This window comes from Lampetra fluviatilis, chromosome 27 (assembly GCF_964198595.1).
Source record: "Lampetra fluviatilis chromosome 27, kcLamFluv1.1, whole genome shotgun sequence".
NCBI lineage: Eukaryota > Metazoa > Chordata > Hyperoartia > Petromyzontiformes > Petromyzontidae > Lampetra > Lampetra fluviatilis.
The window spans coordinates 3,284,992-3,297,736 of NC_136301.1; the positions used below are offsets into that span (position 1 = coordinate 3,284,992).

The 12,745-nt window shown below is 54.8% G+C and overlaps 1 protein-coding gene across 3 annotated transcripts in view; it reads right to left on the reverse strand.

Moving 5' to 3' along the window:
- The window catches only part of MYRF (myelin regulatory factor), a 65,193-nt gene extending 52,832 nt beyond the window's left edge, over positions 1-12,361 (reverse strand). For all 3 annotated transcript variants that reach the window (XM_078869067.1, XM_078869066.1, XM_078869065.1), the window contains exon 1: positions 12,228-12,361. In XM_078869067.1, the coding sequence (XP_078725193.1) occupies positions 12,228-12,285 (58 nt within the window). In that variant the 5' untranslated portion in view covers positions 12,286-12,361. The remainder of the gene's footprint in view (positions 1-12,227) is intronic.
- Between the last annotated feature and the right edge of the window lie 384 nt (positions 12,362-12,745).

The following is a 12,745-nucleotide window of genomic DNA, read 5'->3' on the forward strand; positions in this document are numbered from 1 at the left end:
ACCGGAGCGCCCCGGACAACGCTCCCGTGTGCGAGGGTGGAACGCTCTATCCCACACGGACGTAACGGGTGGAGTTCACGTGTTCTCCTGGTGAGCCAGGGGTAGGGCTGCTCTACGCTCACGGGAGGGGGAGGCTCGCGGCGTCTGTGCGGTGATCCACCAACCCCTCGCCGCGACCTCCACGGCGCTGGATCACAGCAGCCACGTGGGGCCACCGTCACGTGACGGCTAGGGGAGGCCCAGGACCGGCTCGGATCATCGTCACTGGCGTTGGTGGCCGTGAGCGGGAGTCGAGCTGGGGACACGGCCGGGTTCGCAGCGCAGCGCGCGCACGTGTGTGTGACGACGCACACGCGGGCGTGCGTGTGGCACGTGGCACACGCACGCGCGCGCCACACGCGCACACGTCACACGCACGTCACACACACACGTCACACACATGTGACACACGGACACACGTCACACACACACGTCATACACGTCACACACACACGTCACACACACACGTCACACACGCCACACACGCGTCACACATACACGTCACACACACACGTCACACACACACACACGTCACACACACACGTCACACACGCCACACACGTGACACACGCACACACGTCACACATATACGTCACACACACACGTTACACACACAGGTCACACGCACACACGTCACACACGTCACACACACACACGTCATACACACGTCAGACACACACACACGTCACACGCACACAACACGTCACACACGTCACACACACACACGTCACACACACGTCAGACACACACACGTCACACACACACACGCTCACACGTGACCCACGTACGCGACACTCTAATCTGGATTTGGGCGAAATGCCTCCGCGATTATTCTCCACGTGACCGTCTGCTCTACCGGCGGGGCGGGGGATGGCGTGGGGGTGGGGGTGGTGGTGACGGCGTAAAAAGCCACGCGAAACCTCCCGGACCTACTTGCTCTCCTGCCTCCATAAATGACAGCGGCGAGAGTTTGTACGCTCAGCCGCGTTTGCCTCTCCCGAGGAGTGTAATCGCAGCTGTGCCGACGTGCTTCCCGTTCCCACCGCAGACCAGAGGTCGCAACCGGGTACCCGATACCCGTACCCTACCCGATTCCCGGCTACTCGTACCCGACCGGGTACGGGTACGAGTAGGCCGTGAGTCACTGGTGAGTAACCGTTTGTCACTCATTTCGGGTAGGGTACGAATAGGGAACGGGTACCCGTACCCAGCCGGTACGGGTACCGGGTACGGGTACCCATTTGCGACCCTGGTGCGGCCGGGTACGGGTAAGGAATCAAATCCCGTTTGCGACCTCTGCCGCAGACCTCGCACGAGCACCTGCTGCGGTTGTGTAGTAAACATCGCCAGTTGGGAAGACAAAGGCGGGCGGGCGGGCGGGCGGGCGTGGTTGCGAGACCTACCCACCCCCCCCGTCGTGTGCTCGTGGCGGCCTTCACAGGTGTTAGCTATTCGCTAACAACACTTGAGGCGACACGGGAGGGGGGTGGGGTGTCTCTTTATCTGCGCACGCTCACATTCTGAGATCAAAACGTCGACGCCGCCTTTGGAATCGCAGTCAGGTGAAGGGACGACGCCTCTGTCCCTCTGCTGCTGCTGCTGCTGCCGCTCGCTGTGCTGCAGGATGACTCGAAGAGCAATTTGACATTCGGCAGCGATAACCCGCCGAGGAAGGGTTCGAAGGTCAAGGCGAGGCTGGCTGATAGCGCCGTGGGGGGGGGGAGGGGGTGGTTAGACCAAAGATCACCTGTAGCAGGGCTGGGGAACGTCCGGCCCGCGGGCCGTACAAGGCCCTCGAAATCATTTGGTCTCTGGCCCTGCCAAGGCAACCGCAGGCGGGACTCGAAATTCAACAAATCTCTAGGACAGGGGTCGGCAACCAAAATAACAAGAAGAGCCATTTCTTTCCAATTCGGTACAAAATTCAGTATTTCAAGAGCCGCAATGCATCTGAGTACATACTGTACATACTGTACATATCGTCAAGAAGCAGCCCGCAAAGAGCCGCATGCGGCTCCGGAGCCGTAGGTTGCCGACCCCTGCTCTAGGAGAAAACCTGGAAAAGCAGTTGCGAGTGGCAGCAGCAACATCATCAATAGCAGCTAACATCATCACACGCCTCGCCTAAGAGAAGCGGTTCCAGCCATCGCATTAGGGGCGAGTTAATTAAATGTTTGTGCAAATCTTCTTGGTTCTTTCGGTAAAGTCACGTAGAATGGAAATAATGAAATAATGATAATAAAACATAATAACATAATTATTTTATTATGTTTTTTTATTTTATTATTTACATTCTACGTGACTTTACCGAATGAACCAAGAAGATGAATCCCTGCAGTCACGAAAGCTTTACATCGAAATGTTTGGGCAAATATGACAACGGGCTAAATTTTTAAGTTGATCATTTTGTACGGACCGCGAATGATGTTGTTATAAATATCCAAATGACCCCTTGGCAGAGTAAAAGGTTGCCCACCCCTGGCCCGCAGGATGCGTAGGGAGGAGAGAGCGTCGCTAGTACGCCCATCGCGTGGCCAAGGGGCCGTCCATAAATGACGTCACGCGATTTTGGACGATTTTTGACCCCCCCCCCCCTTCGTCACACGGCGTCACAAAAAGTCAGACCCCCCCCCTGAAATATGACGTCACAAAGCTCTGCCCCCCCCCTAAAAATAAAACACGCTTCAAATCGCTGTAAACTCTTGTCATTGTAGTGCGTATTTAATGTGGCGCTGCACTCTGATGTTGTAGGATAAAACATTTATTAAAACGTCTATTTATCAAGTAGAACGTGTTGTCTATATTTATTTAAAGTTACGCATTTTGATGTGACGTCTGCTGTCTTGTATGTCTTGCTGCCCTGGTCGTCATGGTGAAGCCGCCCTACCCCCACCCCTACTGCCCCCCACCCACCCCTACTGCCCCCCACCCCTACTGCCCCCCACCCCTACTGCCCCCCCCCACCCCTACTGCCCCCCCCACCCCTACTGCCCCCCACCCCTACTGCCCCCCCCACCCCTACTGCCCCCCACCCCTACTGCCCCCCCCACCCCTACTGCCCCCCCACCCCTACTGCCCCCACCTCTACTGCCCCCCCCCACCTCTACTGCCCCCACCTCCACTGCCCCCACCTCCACTGCCCCCACCTCTACTGCGTCCTACCCCCTGGCTACGAGCTCACACACCCCCCCCCCCGTCCGCTACCAAAACCAGCCCAACCCCCACGTGTGTGGGGGGGGGAAGGGGCGGGACCTGAACATAAAAGGGGAGGGGCCTAAAGAGGAAGGGGGAGGGGCCTAAAAGGAAAGGCGCCGACGCGAAAATAGAAGAGATGAAACCGCACCTGATCAGAAAGGGGTGTGGCCTGATCAGAAAGGGGTGTGGCCTAATCAGAAAAGGGCGTGGCCTTACGAGGAAGAGGCGGGTCTTCGAGATATTTAACTTCTCTATTGAATAATGAAGGTAACAGCAGCATAGAAATCCAATACGTGCAGAGCAGCAGTTAGAGGCGTTCAGGCGTGATATGTGAAAGAGGAATCATCGTTGGATCTGCTCATCGATTGTGCTTCTTCACGGCGACCTTGACGATGGTTGTTTTGCGTCGTCGTCTGGAATCGTAGTTTAGTTTCGCGTGAGTCTAGGAGCGCAAAGGATGCTGATATTTCACGAATGGTTTTGTTGGTTGGTGGTGCTGCTGCGTTGGCAGTGGTGCACAAGCGAACAATGCACAACACCAACATCAACACATTCGTCATCAAGGCCCCCTTAAAGATGTAACCTGCAATACGTGCTGAGTGTTTTTTTTTAGATATTTCACTCATCGGTACTCACCTGGGATTTGCCGGCATCCCTTTCCCGGTGCCAATTTCTCCATGCGGCCAATAATTGTAAACATTGCGTGATAAGCGTTTGTAGTGAGTGATGGTATCGAGTAATTCACTCTCACTGGGCCGTATAAATGGGTAACTGCGCGAGAGAGAGATATGCACGTGTGCGCCTGATGTAATGATTGGACGTAATGTTTAAATGAATGATTGTTACCCTTCTCCGTATTAAGAGAGGCACCGGAGATGAAAACGCACCGCGAATTTGTGCCTGGTGTCAATTAAGTTATTCGCATTTTAGCAGACGCCAAACACAGACACTCATGCGCACTCACACAAAACATCTACAAAGGTACCCCATATAGCCTCAGACTGTTGAGGCCAAGTGCTTAATAGAGGGGGTGGGGGAGGGTTTGGGTTAGATCACGTCAATATAAATGTGGCGGTAAACCCGCCAGTAAACCCACGGGTTCAAACACAATCAATGTTCAGACTGTTGCCTGATGATGCTCGTTGTAATTACTGGCGAAACGTCGTACAATCGAATTGTGAATGCTGTGGGTTTACTCTCTTAACACAGCGGTGTGCTGAACTTGTAACTAAGTTCCACGTTTTGTTTACAGCACAAACCTTACTAATTGGCTTTGTCGGGTGTTGGCGGGGTTTAATGGCACATCTTTATCTACGCGATCTAACACAGAAACAAAAATGTGTGGATAATATTGTTCTCGAAAGCTTACGCGTCAAACAGGTCAAGTGCTGTTAGCAAGTGCCACCTATGAAGGCCGACACGGCACACGAGGGGGTGGGTGGCCAGCATCACGCCCGACCGCCTTTGTCTCCCTAGTGGCGATGTTTACACGGGGTACTCATTTGAGCCTGAGTTGACGTAAGGGAGGCCCAGGACCGCTTCAGATAATCGTCGCTCGCGTTGGTGGCCGCGAGCGGGAATCGAACTCGGGTCGCCGGGTTCGTAGCGCGGCGTAGCGCTAACCGCCGCACCACCGCTCCCTACGCTGCCACCGTGACCATGGCCGCCATTGCCGCCATCGTCACCATTCTCAGCACCGTCACCGCCTGCGAAAGGCACGAGCGGCCTTTGTACGCGGCACGCCTCCAGGTGCGTCCACCGCGGGGTGGCAGCAGAGGGGTCACCGATAGCGGAGCGAGGACATGGCGGGACAAGCGTGCGGCTCGACACAATAACAACACGGGGGGGGGGGGGGCCGGGGGGGGGGGGCAACAACGATCGCCGGCGATTGGCTAACGAGGCTCACGCGGCTATATCGTGGAGAGTAACCGCAGAGCGGACGCGGGGTTCAAAGGGCGCCGTCGAATCGCCCATTGTTGGCGAACGTCCATTCTACGTTCGACGATTATTTTTTTTTGTTTGGTTAGCCCCCCTCGCCCACACTCCCCCCCCCACCCCCTCCGGGCAGTCGTTTTCTTATTTTTTTTTCTTGTTATTTCTGCCACCGACTCCGTTCCCATGGACGCGTCACGAGTGGCGGTCGAGACGGCGGAGTGGCAGCCAATCGGGGGGGAAGCCGTTCTCGCGTCGTGTGCCAGCGCCTGGTCGGTCGTCGCGTCGCGAGAAATGGTGACGGTGGTGGGGGGGGGGGGGGAGGCCTTCACCCAGCAGTGGATAGATCATGGCTTACAACGACGATGTCGATGATGTCGATGATGATGATGATGGAGTTCTCACTGTGTCGCGCCATGAGACGAAGTCGTTTTCCGTTTGGAACTCTCGCGGCGAGCGGCGCACCACCCTGTGTGACGGAACGGTCCCCCGCTGTGACGTCACAGTGCTAGCTCTGTGACGTCACAAAGCCGGTTCTGTGACGTGTCAGAACTCACCACTGCCCTGTCCCATCCACAGAGGGCACCAGCGCCCTGCGCTCGGCCTGGTCGCCACGCTTGTTCTCAGAGCCGGGATTTATCCGAAGCAAACTGACGAAATAAAATATTTTTTATTATTTTCTTATTTCCCTTCTACGTGACTTTACCGAAAGAACCAAGAAGATGAATCCCTGCAGTCACGAAAGCTTTAAATCGAAATTCAAACTGAGAGCGGATCGGCAGGCAGACACGACGACTTCTTCCCATAGCTCGCCCTCCACGTGGGAAATCACAAACAAAAATGTGCCCGTGCGGCCATCTGGCACTTGCGTAGGTTTCACCACCGGTCGCGACAACCAGTGGCTCATCAGCGTCACTGTTACACCCATGACATTTTGTATTACAAAAAACAAATAATTTTGCAGCGGCGTAATTGTTATTTTCACCCCGAATACAGTTCGGGTCAGAGATGAGCGCGCAAAAACACAAAGGCGTTACCGGCGGCGACCTTTCAAATGTGTTCTTCCCAGCTTGCAACGAAGCGGCGAATACCTGGGGTGCTATGGCTCCTGCAAACACGCCCGGTGGGTTAATGGTTCACCGGCAGAGAGATAACGGAGAGCCGCTCTTTAATAACCCCCACTCCCCCCTCTCTCTCTCTCTGTGTGTGGCAGACTCAAGGTACAAGGACACAACGCAAACACAGCGAGGGATCTGCTTCTGACGCTCACGCACACGCACGCACACGCACGCGCACGTATGCACACACACGCACGCACGCGCACGCACACGCAAGCACACACACACACACACGCACGCACGCACACACACACACACGTATGCACACACACGCACGCACACACAAACTGGGCACAACGAAGACGACAAAGATCACCCCCCCACCCCACCCCTCTCGTATGGCCTCTAACAGACTGCAGGGGCAAGTGCTGTTAGCGAGCACCTATGAAGGCCGGCACGGCACACGAGGGGGTGGGTGGCCAGCACCACGCCCGGCCGCCTTTGTCTCCCCAGTGGCGATGTTTTTACACACCACACCGGGTACTCATTTGAGGCCGAGTCGACCTAGGGGAGGCCCAGGACCCAGGTTCAGATAATCGTCACCGGGTGTTGGCCTCGAGCGAGTGGAATCGAACTCCGAGCGCAGCGTAAGCGCTAACCTAACCGCTGCACCACCGCTCCGAGGACAAAGATCCCCCCTATAGACTTAGCCATACACTCATGCCGCACACACACACACACGTCCACGACAATCATGACACACACACACACACACGTCCACACGTCCACGACACTCATGACACACACACACACGACACTCATGCCGCACACACACACACGTACACACGTCCACGACACTCATGACACACACACACACACACGTACACACGTCCACGACAATCATGACACACACACACACGTACACACGTCCACAACACTCATGACACACACACACACGACACTCATGCCGCACACACACACACACACACGTCCACACGTCCACGACAATCATGACACACACACACACACACGTACACACGTTCACGACACTCATGACACACACACGTCCACAACACTCATGCCGCACACACACACGCGCGTGTACACACGTTCACGACACTCATGAGACACACACACACGTACACCCACACGTCCACACGTCCACGACACTCATGACACACACACACACGACACTCATGCCGCACACACACACACACACACGTCCACACGTCCACGACACTCATGACACACACACACACGACACTCATGCCGCACACACACACACGTCCACAACACTCATGCCGCACACACACACACGCGTGTGTACACACGTCCACGTCAATCATGACACACGCACAACCCCCACCCCCCCAAGATCACCCACGCAGGAGCCAGAGCTGTTGAACCAGCATCTGTGAAGGCCAGGGACGTCGCACCTGTGCGGTGAAGGGGTGGGGAGGTTGCCAGGACCACGCCCGCCCGGCCGCTTTTGTCTCCCCACCTCTCTCTCTCTCCCAGTGCACGTGACGTGTGTTACAAACCAGCACCGCCGCGCCAGGTAGATGTCCCTAAACGGACAGAAAGCCGCTAGCCCGCAGCCGATCAATTGGGTTCGGCTCCGTCTGAGACCCATAGACTCGCATAGAGACCCATAGACTCGCATAGAGACCCATAGACTCACATAGAGACCCATAGACTCACGTAGAGACCCATAGACTCACATAGAGACTCACATAGAGACCCATAGATTCACATAAAGACCCACAGACTCACATAGAGACCCATAGACTCACATAGAGACCCATAGACTCACATAGAGACCCATAGACTCACATAGAGACCCATAGACTCACGTAGAGACCCATAGACTCACGTAGAGACCCATAGACTCACGTAGAGACCCATAGACTCACATAGAGACCCAAACAAAACTATCAGAGTTGTTTTCTTTTTGTTTGCATTTTGACTGCTTGTGTTGTGGTTATTGCAAACATGATGCTTTGTATAAAGGTGTCAGTTTTTGTACCAGTTGAAAGGGTAAAAACCTACTACCGGACGTCATCGTTGTTTTTGATTCCCGATGCGCCGTGGTTCTGTGCGGTCATCGTTTGACTGCAAGCAGCACCCAGCGCGCTTTGCAGCGGGTCCAGAGTTGAAGTTGTGTTTGCCGAAGAGGGGGTGGAGGATCGGGGAACTCCCAAATTGGCTAATCGGCGAAACCGGTGGTCGTCAAATCGACGGAGCAGGTGCTCGTCCAAAACGGCCGGAACGCAACGGTCTGATCAGTCCGATCGATCGATCGACCGACTGGGCTCTGAAGGGTCGGCACGGGGAGTTCCCATCGACGGTGGCTTTTCCCGCCCGCCCGCCAGCGTGCGTGCGTGCGCACAGCCGTGCACTGTTTTCAAATGTTCTTGCTGTGGTTTTCACACCTGTAAATGGTTGCTTGTGTTGCAATCGAAACGTCGTGAGGATTTTATTGTTTTATATTTTTATTATTTTTTTATTATTTCCCTTCTACGTGACTTTACCGAAAGAACCAAGAATATAATTCACGTATTATCAGAGCGTGTTTTTGTCTGCAAGCACTGTGTGTGTGTGTGGTTGATGCAGTGCTTGATTTCTTGCAAAAAGGTTTCTATTTTGGTGTCTGAGCATCTTAACACAACTCCTGTTTTATTGCTCAGAAGGGTAAAAAAAACCTCTATTCTTACTTTTCATACTTAAATAAAAGAGTTAAGGTTATTGAGTTAGTTAGTCAGTTTTTCTTACTCTGCTGAGGCCTGGAGCCAGTCGAGATGGGCCATCTCACACGGAGCGCACGAATCGCTGAAGCCGCAACGCAAATCTCCACGCTGCGCCCTGCGTCCACTCTCCAAACGGCGTTTGGACAAAAAATACAGCAGCAGCAGCAGAGTGACGGTCGCTATCGTGATAGCGTTGTGAGCCGTTCCACGGCACCTGTGGTGGTAGCTGAGTTGAGCAGTCCACTCGCTCCACCAGGGTACACGTGGTTGTGTTGGGGTAGCTGAGTGGGGTAGTCTGCTTGCTCCACCAGGGTACACGTGGTTGTGTTGGGGTAGCTGAGTGGAGCAGTCTGCTAGTTCCACCAGAGTACACGTGGTTGTGTTGGGGTAGCTGAGTGGGGTAGTCTGCTAGTTCCACCAGGGTACACGTGGTTGTGTTGGGGTAGCTGAGTGGGGTAGTCCACTCGCTCCACCAGAGTACACGTGGTTGTGTTGGGGTAGCTGAGTGGGGTAGTCCACTCGCTCCACCAGAGTACACGTGGTTGTGTTGGGGTAGCTGAGTGGGGTAGTCTGCTAGTTCCACCAGGGTACACGTGGTTGTGTTGATGACGATGATGATGATGACGATGATGATGACGATGATGATGACGATGATGATGACGATGATGATGACGATGATGATGATGATGACGATGACGTTGATGATGATGACGGTTGAGGCTAACGCCGGAGTGGCAGCCAAAGTAGGGAAACAACTCGGGGGAGAGAGAGAGGGCACTTCCACCGGGGAGATGGAGCGAGTTGGAGCTCAGCGAGGACGCGAGCAGAGTTCGGGAGGAGTGTCGCGATGGAGACTGCAGCGGTGGTGGTGGTGATGGTGGTGGTGGTGATGGTGGTGGTGGTGGTGATGGTGGTGGTGATGGTGGTGGTGGTGACGGGAGGAGGAGGAGCGAACTCCACAGTGGAGCAGTGCGAGGGAAGAAGCAGAGAGAGAGAGAAGTCGGGCAACCAGCAGTGTGGTGGGTGTGGTGGTGAGTGGGTGAGTCAGTGGGGGAGTAGGTGGACGAGTGAGTGGATGAATGAGTGGTTGATTGAGTGGGTGCGTAAGTGAATGAGTAGGTAGATCAGTAAGTGGATGAATAAGTGGGTGAGTGAGTGGGTGAGTGAGTGGGTGAGTGAGTGGATGAGTGAGTGGATAAGTGAGTGGACGAGTGAGTGGATGAGTGGATGAGTAGGTGGATCAGTGAGTGAATGAGTGAGTGAGTGGGTGAGTGAGTGGGTGAGTACGTGGATGAGTGGGTGAGTCAGTGGGTGAGTGGATGAGTGAGTGAGTGGATGAGTGAGTGAGTGGTTGAGTAAGTGGACGAGTGAGTCTATGAGTGAGTGGATGAATGAGTCAGTGGGTGAGTGAGAGTTCACGTGAGCTCACAAAACTCGCAGAGCCACCGCAGATGCATAACTCACTTTTCACCTCCTGCCTAAACAAATGTCGCGCTCAGCGGTTGATATCGAACGCCAGCGTCAGTTTTTTATGAGATTATCAAGGGCCCCTAATGGTTTGAGTCAACATGACGGAGCAGTTTCACCACTTAGAGCTATTGACCGCTCGCTCGCTCGCTGCGAGGAGGAGGAGGAACACATTCTCGCATCGACTCCAATGATTCCCTCCCCGGCTTCCAAACACGGCCGTACGCTGACCGCTGTTACCACTGCTGGGAGGGGGGAGGGTTTGGGGGTCTCCGTGAGTCGAAGCCAACGACCGCCAGGCCAAGCCATTGGGGGAGCCCTCCCCGTGTTGCCTGTGGATTCACCCGCATAGCGCAGGCCAACGAGACCCACAGACTTACACAGAGACCCACAGACTTACACAGAGACCCATAGACTCACACAGAGACCCACATACTTACACAGACTTACACAGAGACCCATAGACTCACACAGAGACCCACATACTTACACAGACTTACACAGAGACCCACAGACTTACACAGAGACCCACAGACTTACACAGACTTACACAGAGACCCACAAACTCACACAGAGACCCACAGACTTACACAGACTTACACAGAGACCCACAGACTTACACAGAGACCCATAGACTTACACAGAGACCCACAGACTTACACAGAGACCCATAGACTCACACAGAGACCCACATACTTACACAGACTTACACAGAGACCCACAGACTTACACAGAGACCCATAGACTCACACAGAGACCCACATACTTACACAGACTTACACAGAGACCCACAGACTTACACAGAGACCCACAGACTTACACAGACTTACACAGAGACCCACAAACTCACACAGAGACCCACAGACTTACACAGACTTACACAGAGACCCACAGACTTACACAGAGACCCATAGACTTACACAGAGACCCACAGACTTACACAGAGACCCACAGACTTACATAGAGACCCACAGACTTACACAGAGACCCACAGACTTACATAGAGACCCACAGGCTTGCACAGAGACCCACAGACTTGCACAGAGACCCACAGACTTGCAGAGAGACCCACCGACTTACACAGAGACCCACAGACTTACACAGAGACCCACCGACTTACACAGAGACCCATAGACTTACACAGAGAGACCCATAGACTTACACAGAGAGACCCACAGACTCGCACAGAGACCCACAGACTTACACAGAGACCCAACGACTTGGTCAGAGACCCACAGACTTACTCAGAGACCCACAGACTTACACAGAGACCCACAGACGTACACAGAGACGCACAGACTTACATAGAGACCCACATACTTACACAGAGACCCACAGACTTACACAGATACCCAACCACTTGGTCAGAGACCCACAGACTTACACAGAGACCCACAGACTTGCACAGAGACCCATAGACTTGCACAGAGACCCACCGACTTACACAGAGACCCACAGACTTGCAGAGAGACCCACAGACTTACACAGAGAGACCCACAGACTTACACAGAGACCCACAGACTTGCAGAGAGACCCACAGACTTCGACACCCATAGACTCACACCAGAGACTCAGACTGAACGCGCGGCCCGCCTTCTCCGACACGGCGACAAAACAGCGAGCGAACGGGGCCCTGGAAGCCTCAAAACGTGGGCATCCACGCGTCAACCGGTGGCCGCGTCTCCATCGCGGCCACCGTGAATCCGCCGTTCACTCTCTCGCTCTCGCGCGCGCTCGCAATCGTGGGTCCGAACCGTGGCCACCGCCCGCCCCGACCGCTCTCACTCACCGGCTCCCGTCCTCTCGAAGAAGCGGCTGAGAGCCTCATTCTCGTCGACAATGTCCATGGCGAGCAGCGTCCGTCACGGGGCCACTCCGAGCAGGTCCATCGAGGCCTCCGATTTGCTCGTCCACCACCTCCTCCTCCACCTCCTCCACCTCCTCCTCCTCCTCCAGCTCCACCACGGTTACCACCACCGTCGCCACCCCACCTCCCCCCCGCCCCCGGATCGAGCCGGGGATGCCCGTTCGGGCCGCGCGCCTGCACACGGACACGGGGGGGGGAAGCTGTCGTCAGGAGACCACCTGGCGACGAGCTTACAGCCGGAGACAAACTCAAGATGCGTTTATTGCAGACCTGGAAGTCGGCCAGTCTTGCTCGACAGATCTGTGCCTCTCCTCTCTGTTTCAGTGATCGACAGATCTGTGTCTCTCCCCCCGTCTCTGTTTCAGTGATCGACATATCTGTCTCTCTCCCCGTCTCTGTTTCAGTGATCGACAGATCTGTGTCTCTCCCTCTCTCTCTGT